Genomic DNA, 15,335 nt, shown 5'->3' with positions numbered 1-15,335 from the left:
CTAGTCCAACAGCCTGACCACTTCAGGGAAGCTTCTGTAGAAGTGGAGATTATCAGAAAAGGACTCTTCAGCCTTGAGATGAGACAATAAAGCAATACAGGAAAGGTCTATAACATAATGAATGGGGATGAGAGGATATGTACGGAATGATTATTCATAATTTCTTACACTATGTGAACTAGGAGGGGGAGAACACACCCTGAAAATATCAAGCAGAAGATTTAAAACAAATTAAAAAGTACTTTTTTAAAGAGCTTATAATGAAATGATGAGACTCATCACCGCTGGAGGTTGTAGGAGCCCAAAGTATATATAAGTTCAAAAAAGTATTAGGCAAATCCATAGGTGAGAGATTCATTGATTTCTATTAAACTTGATGGCCAAGGTGCTGCCTCCTATTCAGGAAGCCTCTAAATTGATGCCGGAACACATGCCAAGGGAAGAATAAACTGTAAATTACCTTCCTAAATGGCCATTAATAGCCACTCTTCAAGGCAGGATGGCAGGATGGAGGGACCTTTAGTTTGATGTAGTAGAATAGTTCTTACGGTCTTCAGAGCAAACAAGTTTTCGCCAGAGAACAATGTCTTTACGTTGGAAAGTGAAAGTTGTGTCACAGTTGGCCATGACAAGCACAAAACTCAAACATGGTGTGATGGGTTTGGAGCGGCTGAAATGCCACGGTGGAGAGCAAAAGCAGGAGATGACCTCGGAGGCAGCAGGGAGAGGAAAGTGTCCTGCAGCAAAGCAAAGAGATGCTGCAGAGATGGGAATAACCAGACTGCGGGGCTAAGACAAAGTGTCATGGGCTGAACTGGCAGGAAGGAAACCTCAGGTTAGGCAAGGGGTGGACAGTGAAGCAGGGGAACCGGTTGGCATGGTCATGGAGTCGCCACCACAGATGGTTTTCCTGAATGTCTCTCAGTAACAGTTTCAGCTGAGCTGATCCTGTCTCAAGGCAAAGGCACAGGCGAGATACCCTCTCCAGGACCCTTCCAGACCCGTTTTTCTACAGCTTTCCAGAAAAGCTATAACCTTGAATCATTTTGGACTCATCCATCTGTGGAAATGACAGGGTATCTCTTTCCCTGCTCTACTCAGCTGCATGCACGCGCTCATCTTTCACCCACCCTGGCACATTTAGTTTCTTTCTCTTGGGACTCTCTGCCACCATTTTACTCTACATATTAGGCAGTTTCCAGCGTTGCTCGTTCAGCCTCCTGCACTGAGAGACAAACTGCGTTAAGCAAACCTCTGTCTGTGCAGCTGGAAGCAATGATCTGGTTTGCAAACTGCAGCATCACTCCTAGGAACTGCCAGAGAGAAAATTTCCCCTCATTACCTACCTTGCATGTGCTGAAACGATAACCTATTTCTAGCGTGAATGTCATGCTTGAGGGTCCTCTTAAGACCAGTGTGCTAAGCAGCCTGGTTGTATGCATGGCACAGAGAGAGGGGTTGCATAGGGTCTGCTGGGAAAAGGGAATGGTTTGAAGATGAAAATATCTGCTGAGGGTTATCCAGCAGACCCGCGGCTGAAGGAGAAAAAGGACTCAGGCTTCCAGCAGCCGCTATAAAATGCCCTACACTGATCTTGCTTGAATCATGCCCGTACCTATTGTATAGTGTAAGATAATTTCATCTTGTACCAGATATGCTCGAAATCTTATGATTCCCTCTGATTTGTGTCTCAAGGCTCACCCACATGCACCAAGCTTCCTGCAGTGATGTTTCCATGCTGTGCTCCCACCAAGTCATTCTTGCTGGTTTTCTGCTTAATCCCTTTTCCCAGAAGCATAGGTATTGCATGTATATAGGGAGGGGTGTGAGGATCTGTTCATCTATTTTCCTGTCTTAAAAAAAACCTGCTTTCCCAGAACCACAGCTAAGGGGGAACACAGCCACCACTTGGCACACATCAGTCTATTTGCTAGAAATGTTTATAATTTGAACCTAAGCCAGTCCTAATCATATTTACTGTACAGGCCAGCGTTCAGTGTGTGAGTACTGATAGGAGTGTGAGAAGGGATGGCAAGGAGGGAAGGGAAAAGTGGGGGGGTTGGTCCTCCCATGTAAAAGCCTTTACAAGACCCTGTTCAAAACGAGCATGCTCATAACATTTAGGAAGGTAGTGCTCATTGGAGATATGCAAATAAAGAATAGGAAAGGGTTTAGGAAGATCCAGGAGAACAGGAGCACCACTGCTACCTAAAATCACCACATTGGCACCAATTCTGGCTTCCTTCTTTTCTCCTAGTGAAGGATTCTACTGTCTGTGTGTCCGTGCATAGGTCTGAACTGAAAGGTGAGACTCAAAGGCTGCTGCTGTGGAGGTTTCACCTCCCACCAGCCCAGCAGTGTCCCTCAGGGTCGCTCCAGACTTTGCAGATCCAGAGCAGGGGAGGAAGGCAGGCACATCCCTCATCCTCTGCTTCAAAAAGTTTCAAAAATGCAAAGGTTGTTTGATCATATGCAGTTCTCTTTGGCTGCAGCGGCTGTGTTGAGCTGGACAAAAATATCCCAGCTGCCTGGAAGGAGAGATTGCAGCCCAGAAGGGATGTCTTCTCCTTGGCAGGCTGTCCTTCCCACTTGCTACCAAAGGAGCAACTGACCGTGTTGGCACCAGCAGCTCTGACGTCACCAGCAGTGATGCAATGTTTTTACAAGTCAGCCATCTGTTGAGGCTCAAAAATAGCACTGAGGAGAAAAGCTCAGCAGGACCTGGACATGGACCAGCTGCTCTAATGACAGATTCCCCAAAGGACCGCGTAACCCTGGAGCCGGGCAGCTGTCCTGCTTTGGGATCTCCCTTGGGCCTTAGCCTTAGTGGGAATCCCTCTCCTGCTGAGCTCCCGGGATGAGCTTGTAGCACCAGCTAACCACCCAGGGGAGGTGTGATGGGTTGGACACCTCAGATCCAGCAGCTCCTTGCAGGCGGCAGTCATTGCTGGTCCCTGCTCTGTGTGTTTGTGTGTTGAGGGTTGTGGCTGAAGATGGTGGAACTGGTGGGGTTGGGTCTACAATCCTGGCCTGAAAGGTGTGGGTAGATGCTGGAGAAGCATGCCATGGGGCCAGGCTTTGGTTGCTGTGGGAAGTCATATAAGCATAGAATCATAGAATCATTTAGGTTGGAAAACACCCTTAAGACCGTCGAGTCCAACCATTAACCTAACACTACCAAGTCCACCACTAAACCATGTCCATAAGTCCTGGGGAAGGATGGAGAAGGGAGGCTGGAGAAGGGAGGGTTCGGTCAGGCTCCAGTTTGGGGTTGCAGTAAGTGCATGAGGGACTTAATGGGGCAGGACTCAGGTCAGGGGCAGCTGTACACGTGCATGGAAGAGGGGAGGAGAGACGAGTCCCCTGTATCAGGGTCTGGACCTGGAAACAGGGTTTGCTGCAGACACCTCTGTGAATGTCACCACTTCAACCCTGGAAGTTTAAGTAGCTTTCAAAGCGGACAGGAGGTCCCTCCCTTCCGCCCATGCCCTTGCTGCTGTGCCTGGTGTCAACAGTGGGTCTCCTGCACTCTATGTTTGAGGTATCTAAGCTGGCTGCAAGACTTTTTGTAGTCTGAACTGTGAAAGGCAGGGCCAAGAGGTGGTGAAGCCCAGATGTGACTCCATTCTTGTATTTCTGTGCAGGGCTTCTGGGCAACTTCCAAAACTGCAGAAACCCTCACTGGCTCTGGTCCTGTGCCAAGTGCCCTGCCAGGAAAGCACCATGCAGTAGCTGTGGGTAAAACCCTATCAAACTCTCCCAGGTTCTGTCATACAGCTGCGTTTCTGTATCTAGTGTTCATCACCTTGCTGCTGATACATGTTTTCAAGTGAAAACCCTCATTCAGTGGTTGCTAATAGAAATCAGTCTTCTGCCAGAGCACCACAGTCTCCAGCTCTATTATCCATCCTAAAGCTGGTCCACTTTAACTTCACCACCTGTTCATACAACGGGGTGACCTCAACGCAGAGCTTGGAAGAAATTATAGAGGCAGACAATGCCATTCCAGCATGGTCTTCTGCAGGCAGCAGAGCGGTTAAACCTGTACGGAGCACTTTTAAGCCTGTACAACTGCAGCTCATTCAGAGGCCAAGCCACCTGGACTGTTTCAGCAGAAAAATAGTGTCTTTAATTGAAATCATCACAAAAACCCTGGGTAAAGTGAAGTGGTGTCAACCAATTTCCTGTGCTGCCATGACCGACACACAGGAGATCCTTGGTCACCGGTGCTCCATCCTGCAGAAGTGAATGGGCTCTTGTACAGGCAAACATTGACATATTTAATGCCTGACTTGGTACATCATGTAAATAATGCAATGGGAGGATTCAGAAAATGCAGAAAGGACAGGGAGTCCTGTCGCAAAGACAGCAGACTCTCTGCTTTTAGTGTGCGGGGTGGAAAATCAAACAATCCCAGAGAAATCTGCAAACATTGCAAAGCCCTGTATTTCATTTTCCCATATTAAGCGAAGCTGGTAGATAGAGGTGATTCAGAGGCAACTGAGAGGTGAGCATAGGTCAACATGACCTGCATATAATTTGCTAAAATACAAACTCAAAGCAGCATCATGAACAGCATGTACCAATCCTCCACCAGCAGGATAACATTGTCTGAAGGCTGTAAATAACAGCTGGGATGCAATAAATTTACCCTGGTGGGGAAGGAATGTTGAGGCAAAGCTGTGAAACTCGCTGCCAGTGTGTGATCTCAATGAGAGCGGTGCCTGTCCCCCAAGCCCCGCATGCCGTGACTGTTGACAGGCATCGTTCCTTAGGGACTTCCTTACAAGCATGGTTTCCACCTCCTCTGCTCGCCATCCGCAGCACAGCTCTGCCAGGAATGGCCAGCAGAAGGAGAGGGCATGGCATTAGCTGTAGAGAGGCCACTGTTTTGCCAAAAACAACAAAAAAAAGTGTGCATGGAAAGCACACTTCACTTTTAGGTGCATCCCCAAGTGCCTAAAAGGGGGTCAAATGGATTCAGGTGCTTGCTAGGGGCAGGGACAGCCGTGGTCTGCTCTGCAGGAGGGTTTCCTTCTTAGAAGGAAAAAGAAGAATGGTGCCAATTAATTAATCCAAAGGGTTTCCAGGTTGCCTGGCCCCATCTGAATCAAGGTGGCCGGATCACAATGTACACGTGCCACTGGAATTCCACGTTTGTCTTCACCTCATTTTGCAAGGTTTAAAGAGACCAAAATTTCCAGAATGTAATTTTGAACAGGTTGAAAAGACCTTGGGTTTTACGGAATCACAGAATCACCTAGGTTGGAAAAGACCTTTAAGATCATCGAGTCCAACCGTAAACCTAACACTACCCAGACCACCACTACACCATGTCCCTAAGCACCTCATCCAAACGTCTTTTAAATACTTCCAGGGGTGGCGACTCAACATATGAGTTTTGATCTCATCAACATATTTTGTATTCTGTAGGTTGAAGTAGTTTCATGCTGATAAAGCCAAACGTGTCCATTCGCCTTTATCAGTCTGCTAGAACGTCTGTGTGTTACAGACCAGAGCGCTGGGCTGCACCACGTTGTCCCTGCTAAAATATACGTATACAGAAGCTAAATAATCACAACCACCCATCTCCAGCCTTTCTGACTGCCTCCTGGTGCTGACGGGGAGGCTGTGCCTGGTGACATGGGTTAACACCGTCTCTCAAAAAGCAGAGCAGCTGTTGGATTTACATCATGATTTTAAGAAGATGTTGCAATGGGCATCTCAGCAACAGCAGCGAGGAAATGAGAGCGGAGTTGTGAGGAGAGGCAGTAACAACGTTATGTTGCTAATCTGCAATGATTTCTTCAAAATAAATCACTGTGACATCATCAAACCAGTCGAAATTCAATCTGGCAATTGAGAAAATATTATCAGATGACTCTGCTTTCAAAAGGGACCGGAGGAAGAATCAAGGGGATTTGACAATTGACATATGAGTAACTCTGACGTTGAGTGAAGTCAGAATATCATGCATGTACAATTTGTTTGTTTGTTTGTTTCGCAGACTGGTTGTATGTCTCAAATGGTTTCTCAAAAAGATGGGATGGAAGCAGACCCAACAGAAAATACCAGCCAAAGAAGAAATGCCAGTGTAACCAGAGATGGAATCCAAAGGATTGTAGGGAAAATTTCCATTAGAATTTGCGTTCATAAATCTTCCAATTTCTTTGAGAAGCGGTTTTGTGACCAACGGCTCTTTGGACAGACTGGTTTATAGATCTGCAGAGCTGCCTGGTGTTCCTGCTGGCAGCCCTGGGCACGCAGAGGTGTTTCCCCAGCCTGTGCACGAGCACGAGTCCCTGCAGGAGAAGAGGAAGGGGGGCATCAGGGGAGATGATGGGAGATCAGGGGAGATGATGGGAGAGGTGCCACTTTCAGGGCTCTGAGGTGCTTGTCCTGGGATGTCCAGCATCACCACAGGGGTCAGAAGATGAGACACCACAAGGATCCAGCCACAGGGTACTCTACTCAGGTCCTGCAGGTTGTCGGCCTTTATGCCTAGAGAGGCCATCTTCACTGCCCTCAGGTTTTTAAAAGAGTATTTAACAAAGCCAGAGCCTGAGAGGACAATGCAGGTATCTCTGGATAAAGTCACCGCTCCTTCTTTCTCCATTAAAAAGATTAGGAGGAATGAGGTTTTTCTCTGAGGTCATTAGTCTGATTAATTCACTGAAGAGCACGGTGATAGGGACACACAGCCAACCTAACTTCATTGAGGAAGAAGATGTGGGGAGTGCAGTGGGCAATTTCCACGGAATTAGACCAAATCAGGCTCAGTGTGGCTGGCAGTATCAGAAAAGGTAGGACTGGATCTGTGAGGACTTGCACAAAACGCAAAATATATCTGGGTGCATGGAAGCTTCTCTTCACCTTTGCAATACAGAGGATGTAGAGTTTCTAGCGAGTCTAAGGAGAGTAGAGCACAGAGGCTGGTCAGAAATGTCGCTGGCACCCATCAGCATGGATGTCTGATGATTAAAGATGCTGCTGTTGCTGGGCAATAGTTTCTGGATGCCGCAGCCCGGAGTCAGTAATGCAGTACCCTGCAACAGAAGCAGAGATGAATACCCAACCAAGTGCCCTAAGGACCATCAGAGCCATGCTGCTACAGTTTTATGCTGTTCATTCTGTGCTAATCCCAGAAATCATAGACAATTTGGTCAAGAGGGGCTTGAAGAGGTCATCTGGTCTATCCCTCGCACTGAAGTGGGTTCACGGGTTTCTAAATGAGGCTGGATAAACTCCCCCTCTCTGTGAGAAGAGACACAACCGTAGGGCCAAGAGCCACAAGACTCACTGCGCTTAACCAAGGTGCCAGGAGGAGCAGGAGGACATGGGAGAGCCATCCCGTGGTGACAGTGCGCAGCAGTTTCCAGGCATGGGCTGGCTGGGTCCCTGCATTATCCAGCGCGGTCAGCCTCAGCAGCCACGATGCCTCATTTCTCCCACAGCTGGAGATTAGGATTATTCTGCAAATCCTAAACCCACCCAGCATAGCCCACCACCTGACTGACAAACTTGAGCTTCTTGAAGGACACTTGCAGTCAAAAGCTGAGGGTTTATTCATGCATGACCTACAGAGCTATAAACACCTCCAATGGGTCACACCTACCAGGTGAAATTTAAGATGAAGGGTTCGTTACTGTCCTGGTTTCAGCTGAGACAGAGTTAATTTTCTTTATAGTGGCTGGTATGGGGCTGTGTTTTGGATTTGTGCTGGAAGCAGTGTTGATAATACAGAGATGTTTTAGTTGTTGCTGCACTAGCCAAGGGCTTTTCAGCTTCCCATGCTCTGCCAGGTGCAGAAGAAGCTGGGAGGGGACACAGCCAGGACAGTTGATCCAAACTGCCCAAAGGGCTATTCCACACCACATGACGTCATGCTCAGTATATAAAGCTGGGGAAGATGAAGGAAGGGGGGGATGTTCGGCGTGATGGCGTTTGTCTTCCCAAGTCACCGTTACCCGTGATGGAGCCCTGCTTTCCTGGAGATGGCCGAACACCTGCCTGCCCATGGGAAGGAGGGAATGAATTCCTTGCTTTGCTTTGCTTGTGTGCGCGGCTTTTGCTTTCCATATTAAACTGTCTTTATCTCAACCCACGAGTTTTCTGACTTTTACTCTTCTGATTCTCTTCCCCATCCCACCGGGGGGGAGTGAGCGAGCGGCTGCGTGGTGCTCAGTTGCCGACTGGGGCTAAACCATGACAGTTACCGAGGATGTGGTTTCGGGGGTGGGATTTAGTTTAAAGTTTCCTTGTCTGAACATACAGAGCATCTCAGCTCACCTTAGAGAGGTTCTCCGTGGACTGCATTGACTCACCACCTCTGACTGTCATGGGAGCCTGGACCCCCGGGCCCACATATAGTCCCAAATTTGGGACACTGAATGCAGAGGTGAATCTGGGGAAACTCAGCAGCTGTATTTTTGGAGTTATTCCTCAGCACTTTGAAAAGCCATATGCCTTTTTATGGTGCCCCAGTTTGTGTACTTAAAACGTCCAATTCATTTTGTCCTCAACCACAATCTACTTCATTCTCAAGGCTGAGATTAATGTATGAAATTTGTTTACATGGAGCTAGAAGCCACTCTGTCTGGCAATGTGCAAACTTATGGATATGGAGGCGTAAGCAGAGGATTTTGTGGTCTTAAACTAGGTCAGAACATTAGTCTGTGTCCAATTCCAAAGATAAAACAAACTTTCCCAATGAACATGTAACCCTTCTCAGGATCAGGATCACCCCATTCATGTTGATTTACTACAAAGTTCCCTGGAACTCAATAGGACCTCATAATGGTGAAATCCCACAATGCATAAGCAAAGGAATTGGATGGTTGTTACTAAAAATAATAAAAAGAAAAATCCCCCAAATATCTCTTTGGTATGCAGCACAGTATCCCAGATCTGACCCAGTTTCAGAGCTTGTCTATAGACTCCTTTAACTTCATAGTTAGGGCCCAGTTTTTATGTCTTGCAGAGCAGATGAGGTTTTACCACTAAGAAAGATGTGCTGCTGCAGAGATCCTTCCCCCTTTCTTGGAAGAAAACCCCTGTGAAATCTGTTAATACAAAACTAGATGAATCCGTTGCAAGGGCTGTGCATCGTTAGCTATTTCAGTAGGAAAGCTGCACACCCAACTAAAATATGAGATTGGTACAAAACACAAATGTTGACCAGAATAAGAAGCAAGTGAGGCAGTGTCTGGACATAATTTATTTCCACATCCCTGTGTGGCATCATCAGAGGTACTGTACTCACCAGGTTGTGAAGGTGCTGGTGTGAAGTAGAAGTTGACAACTTACACTGTTTGCTGGCAAAAGGGAATTTTGTGATGGCAAATGTAGTATGCAGGTACAGGGCTGAGCAAATGCAGATAAGAGAAAGGGATCGACAGGTGGAAAGCACTTGTAGAAAAACTGGTGTGTACATTATTGCTTTCGGCGCCGTCGATGGAAAGTCAAACACAGAAAAGCAAACAGCAAATGTTAGAAAGACGTGTCGTCCTGTCAATTATTAAATAAAGCCGGCAAATTGCTGTGACTCAGAGACAGCTGGAGAATAGCTGGGTTTAGGGGGAGCTGCAGGTACGCATGCAAGCCTCAAGGTAGCACATTTCATATTGCAAACCTAAATCAACAGGCAGCAAGGTACCTGGCCATGTTACTCCGTAAAGTGGGTGAGATGTTTTTAGGAGAAATGCAAACTAAAATTACTACAAATGTCATTACTCAGCATCACACAGACCTTTCAGGACTGCAGTGCATCAGCTGTGCTCTGTTCTCGAGTGAAAGGCCACCTCCAGGAGGGCTGGGAAGCCCCATTAGTGCCAGATGGACAAATTGCCATATCACATCTGTCCCTGGAAGGAGATGCATGGGCTGTTTGGGGCTGGGTGACTCAGAGCCACGGTGTCAGTCGGCACTGCTTGGCTGAAATGAATGAAGTGCTTATAGTTTAACCCAGTCGCGGATTTCGCCTGTGAGGGAATTGGTTCAAAATTGTATCAGGAATAGTGTGGCCAGCAGGACTGGGGCAGTGATCGTGCCCCTGTACTCGGCACTGGTGAGGCCGCACCTCGAATGCTGTGTTCAGTGTTGGGCCCCTCACTCCAAGAGAGACATGGAGGGGCTGGAGCGTGGCCAGAGAAGGGCAACGAAGCTGGGGAAGGGTCTGGAGCACAAGGCTGATGGGGAGCGGCTGAGGGACCTGGGGGTGTTCAGCCTGGAGAAAAGGAGGCTGAGGGGAGACCTCCTCGCTCTCTACAACTGCCTGAAAGGAGGCTGTAGAGAGGTGGGGTCGGTCTCTTCTCCCAGGTAACAAGTGATGGGACGAGAGGAAATGGCCTCAAGTTGCGCCAGGGGAGGTTTAGACTGGATATTAGGAAAAATTTATTCACCAAAAGGGTTGTCCAGCAGTGGACCAGGCTGCCCAGGGAAGGGGTGGAGTCCCCACCCCTGGAGGTATTTAAAAGCCGTGTAGATGTGGTGCTTAGGGACATGGTGTAGTGGTGGGCTTGGCAGTGCTGGGTTAACGGTTGGACTCGATGACCTTAAAGGTCTTTTCCAACCTAAATGATTCCATGATTCTGTTCTATGATTCTATGAAAACAGCTGCCAGATTTGTCGGCAGCTGACACACATCACCTGCATTAACCTCCAAGGGAACTGCTCTGTACCTCAGCGAGCTGCTCTCTACTGTCCACGAGCTGATTACAGCAACATTTGCTCTTCCCCACGGCTTGCCCAGTCTGGCTCACTGGATTTAGCAAAACATTCCAGCACGAGGCAAACTGCTCCTTCAGGTGCTCACACAACACCATGCCTGTGGTTATTGCACAGCGTAACACTGCTGAGCGCTCAGGTCTCCATGGTTAGGTCCCCAGCTTCTGACCTCTTGTTGGCAGATCGGAGCAGCTTGACAATTTCAGCAGCCACAAATGGACGTGCACAAATTCCCTGTCTTCAGACATCTACTTTACAGACCCTTGGAAAAATACAGGAGAGACTCCCGGCAGCTTCCCGGCCGAGGCCCAGAGTCTACATGTTAAACACTCACATTTGCCTTGCATCCACCTTTACTTTTGCATGGAGAAGGTCTTTCCTCCTGCAGACACCAGTCCCTTCCAAGCGTCTGACTGACGTGACGCTTTGCAGCATGCACAGCAGCACCCATGTGTTCTTGCTGGTTTTACTGCTTGGCACCTCCCAGTGACAGTATCCGAGAGACCGTGGAAGAGACAGAGCATTTCCTTCTCCTGATGAAAAAGAAAAACCCCGGTACAATTTTCCCATAACTCTCTCATGCTTGCCAAAGAAAGCACCTGGCTCCCTTTCAGGGCACTGATCTTTCCCACTTGGATTCTCCATAGCAGCACCTAGGGCAGCCGGGAGAAGCTCTCAGTACATTTACCAAAGCATCTTTTGGCGCTGTAGGGGGTGGGTGGGAAACAAATAGAAAACTAAAGAGAAACACCAATTTTTTTCTCACTATCAAAGCTCTCCAGCACATCCCTGCAGTGCACAGCACCTCCCAGTTTGCTGGGACCTGCTAACAGATGGACAGGGCACCCCAAGCTCCAGTCCTGATCCTGACCTCGTAGCTCTTCTTTGCACGGCTGGACACCAACCCTGCCAAGTGCCGGCACTGAAATCGGTGGTTTCCTCTGCCTTCATCCCCCCGCAGCAGGACTGCTGCTCGCAGCATCACTGCAGCACGCTCTCTCCCACGAGATGGGTGCTGTTGCCCCCCTCGCTTGCAAGGTCATGGTTTCTCTTTCTCCTCCTTTTCACTCTGCTCCCTCCTTCTCAACCACTCAGCTACTGGGATGAGGTAAAGGCTGGGCTGAGATGGCCCAGAGGAGGAGACCAGCCCATGAGGAAGACTGAAGGCACTGATCTGGGGGCAGAAAGGAGCAAATGGTTTGGTATGACCCTGCAGACATGACAAAGTCACAGGGATTTGGCTTGCAGGGAGGATTATTTTACACAAGGGTGGTGAATCAGGAGGTAGATTGCCTCGGGACAGGGTGAAGGCTCCATAAAGACAGCCTGATGCTCTGAAAGCAGCAGCTCAGACAGCCTGGGTATGTCACTTATACATCACAGGCATCCCTAAGGAAACGTGGCAATATACAAACAGCTCCACATGTCGCAGGACACGTTTGGATTGCTTTGCATGCCCCTTGCACCCTACACCTCCATGCCAGACCAGCCTACCCTCATTTGGATGATAACGTGGGAGGCGGGGAGAGATTTTCGTGGTGTTCCCAAAGGAGTTATAGGCAGACCAGATGATATCATGAGACAGTAAAAACAATACGCTCCCCCTGCAATGAGATTGGACTCGGTTTTCTCATTTTGTGTCCTAAGGTTACAGTCCGTAGGCCATTAGTACCTGTCTATCCCCCATAACTGTAAAGAATCACATTTGTATAATGAAAGCTGAGGAGTCTCATGTGATCACATAACCCTGGGAACTGACAGTTTCATATCGTGGACCGATATAGGGGTACTGTAATTAAAAGCACAAGTCTGGCAACACTGTATTTCTTCAGAGATGAAAACTGCTGTTAGCAGCGAATCCCTTGATGCAAGCCTGCTCTCAGCAGTCTTCTCTCTCCCCAGCTGCAGGGAGGACAGCTTCATCACACAGCCACACCAGCTCTGCCCTCTCGCAGGCTTTCTGAGACATGGGGCATCCCAAAATGGGAGGTGGAATAATGTGAATTACCATAATCCATCCCTCCACGGAGAGGAAAAGAGCTGTATTGCAGAAGAGGTGACAGGTTTCTTCCGGCATGAGTGACTTTCTCTGGGAGAAGATATTGCCCATGAGCAACCAGTCTGGAGAGGAAAGGAAGGAGGAGACTGGCTTTGGGGCATTGCTGCTCTGGGACTAGACCCGCTGCTGCGTCCCTCTCCGACAGAGCAGGATGAGGATCCGCCTGTGGATCTGCTTGGTTTTCCAGCTGTACACGAGCGGGTTCAGGACAGGCGGCACCAGGAGATAGGCATCAGCCAGGAGCGTGTGAGTGAGGGGGGGCAGGTGCTTCCCAAACCGGTGGATGACGGACAAGCCAATGAGCGGGATGTAGAAGATCAGGACGGCACAGAGGTGGGAGATGCACGTGCTAAAGGCTTTGGCTCGTGCTTCCTGGGAGATGATGTTCAGGATGGCTCTGATGATCATCATGTAAGACAGGAGGATGGTCAGGGAGTCCAGGCCCTTGGTGAGTATCACCGCGGTCAGCCCGTACAAGCTGTTGACCCTGACATCACCACAAACCAGCCTCAGCATGTCCTGGTGCAGACAGAAGGAGTGAGACAGGACATGCGACCTGCAGAAAGGCATCTTCTTAATAAGGATGGCAACGGGTAGCACCACACAGATGCCCCGCATGAAGATCGCCCCCCCTGCCTTCATTATTAAGGAGCTCGTCAGGACAGAGGCATAGCGCAAAGGGTAGCAAATAGCAACAAAGCGGTCGAAGGCCATGGCCACCAAGACCCCAGACTCGATGGCAGAGAAGGAGTGGATGAAGTACATCTGGACAATGCACGCTTCAAAATGGAGGGAGGTGGACTCAAACCAGAAAATGGCCAGCATGGTGGGCAGGGTGGAGAGAGACAAGCCCAGGTCTGCCATGGCCAGCATGGAGAGGAAATAGTACATCGGTGTATGGAGGCTGTGGTCTGTCTTTATCACCCAGAGTAAGGTGCAGTTGCCGAGGAGCATGAGGAGGTACAGGCAGCAGAGGGGCAATGCCATCCAGTAGCTGCTCATTGGCAGACCGGGAATGCCGATGAGGATGAAGGTCAGGGGACTGGACCCAGTCCTATTAGGAGATGACATCTCACACACTGATGGTCCGGAGGTCTGGAAATAACAGTGTCTTGGAATAAAAGGCCTGCTGTGAGACCCCCCCACGCACCCCAGCTACAATGGTGTTGGGAGGACAGGCTCCTGAGAGCCAAGAAAGCCCTGTGCAGCTGCCCTCATGCATATCCATCACATCGACCAAGGAAAAGCCACAGTGGACCAGCGCCGGGGTCACTGTCCGGGCTGTGCACAGCAGCAGATAACGAGGAAAGAGCAGTGCACCATTTAGTCTCCCCTAGTTGTAGTCCCCAAAATTTACCCAGGATTTCAGGAGATTTGGTGCTCAGCCCTTTGGGAGGTGCCTGAAAGCTTCTCAGCAACACAGGCAGGACAAGAGCCCGGGGCCAGGGTGCTCCCGGCTGGGGAAGGAGGAGAGGTGGGATGGAGACCTGGAAGGTCAGCCCTGGGAACGGGGCTGGCTGCTCCCCACAGCAGCAGCAGGAGCAGCCCTGGCCGTGCTGGTGCCTGCAAGGCTGAAGCACCCGGACAGGAGAAGGAAGGGGGAATGGACGGGGGGGAGAGACAAAGGCAGAGAAAGGTCAATGTTTGTGCTTAACTGAATGCGGTCAGACCACAAGAGATAACATCTTACTCTGAGATGAGAAGTAGCCCCATTATATGTGACTCTGTATTGATTTCTTCCCTTTTTGTTTAAGTATGGCAAAATGTATAATGCTTTAGGGAGCTTTATGAGCTAAACCTGCAAGTCAATTAACCAAACTAACCCTGATGGAAGGAAAATGGATTCGTGCTTTACAGCTGCCAAAAAGGTTAAATGGAAAGGAAGAAATTCAGCGGCTCAAATAAGACTGCTTATTTGAGAAGTGGTGTTTGAAGTGGTGTTTCATCTGCCTGAGGCCATTAGAAAACCCAACAGCAAATGCCAGGTCTCCATTTAAGCACTCTGGAAGCCGCCTGCTTTCCTGGGCACCTTCACTGTCCCTGGAGCACGGGCGATAGCTGCAATGCTCAGCGACGGGACGCTGGGGCAAGCGGGGGAGATTTCCAGAGAAATATTCCAAACAGGCTTCTCTGCAAATGCAGTTAAACTCAGTGCATCTTAAACGTGCCACCTGCACAGCTGGTGGTCACAGCAGCACATCCTTACCTCTTGCCACGGCTGATGAGGGAAAATGTGCATGTCTATTCAGCTGGAAATGAATACAGTTTGCATAACTGAGGAACACAAACTGATTGAGATTTGTCCCAGAGTTTGTCTGCACATGCACACACACACTCTGAGACCTCATCTGGTATCAGGGGAAAAAAAAAAAGAAGTTTTCACATGGCCAAAGGGTCTGAAAGACAGCGGTGGGAGAGCAGTCGTGCCTGCAAATAGCTCAGCTCACCACGGTGCTGCTCTCCTCCAGCAGCCCACGGTGCAGTTCCTCAGAAGCTGTCAAACACCCGCTTCCCTGATTAGGGGAAAGAGCCACGTAGGGACAAAAGTTAG

At 49.1% G+C, this 15,335-nt stretch overlaps 1 protein-coding gene across 1 annotated transcript; it reads right to left on the bottom strand.

Moving 5' to 3' along the window:
- Positions 1-12,898: 12,898 nt before the first annotated feature.
- LOC140646702 (olfactory receptor 51H1-like) lies at positions 12,899-13,855 on the bottom strand. Its single transcript, XM_072851063.1, has one exon. It carries the CDS (start codon positions 13,853-13,855, stop codon positions 12,899-12,901), a length of 957 nt encoding a protein of 318 aa, XP_072707164.1.
- Between the last annotated feature and the right edge of the window lie 1,480 nt (positions 13,856-15,335).

The sequence above is a fragment of the Ciconia boyciana genome, chromosome 1 (assembly GCF_034638445.1).
Source record: "Ciconia boyciana chromosome 1, ASM3463844v1, whole genome shotgun sequence".
Taxonomy (NCBI): domain Eukaryota; kingdom Metazoa; phylum Chordata; class Aves; order Ciconiiformes; family Ciconiidae; genus Ciconia; species Ciconia boyciana.
The sequence above is the reverse complement of the archived record's forward strand: the minus strand, read 5'-3'. Positions and strand labels throughout refer to the sequence as shown.

What these genes read in the sequence shown, in the direction of transcription:
- LOC140646702 (XM_072851063.1), bottom strand. Translation starts at nt 13,855, where the DNA reads ATGTCATCTCCTAATAGGACTGGGTCCAGTCCCCTGACCTTCATCCTC.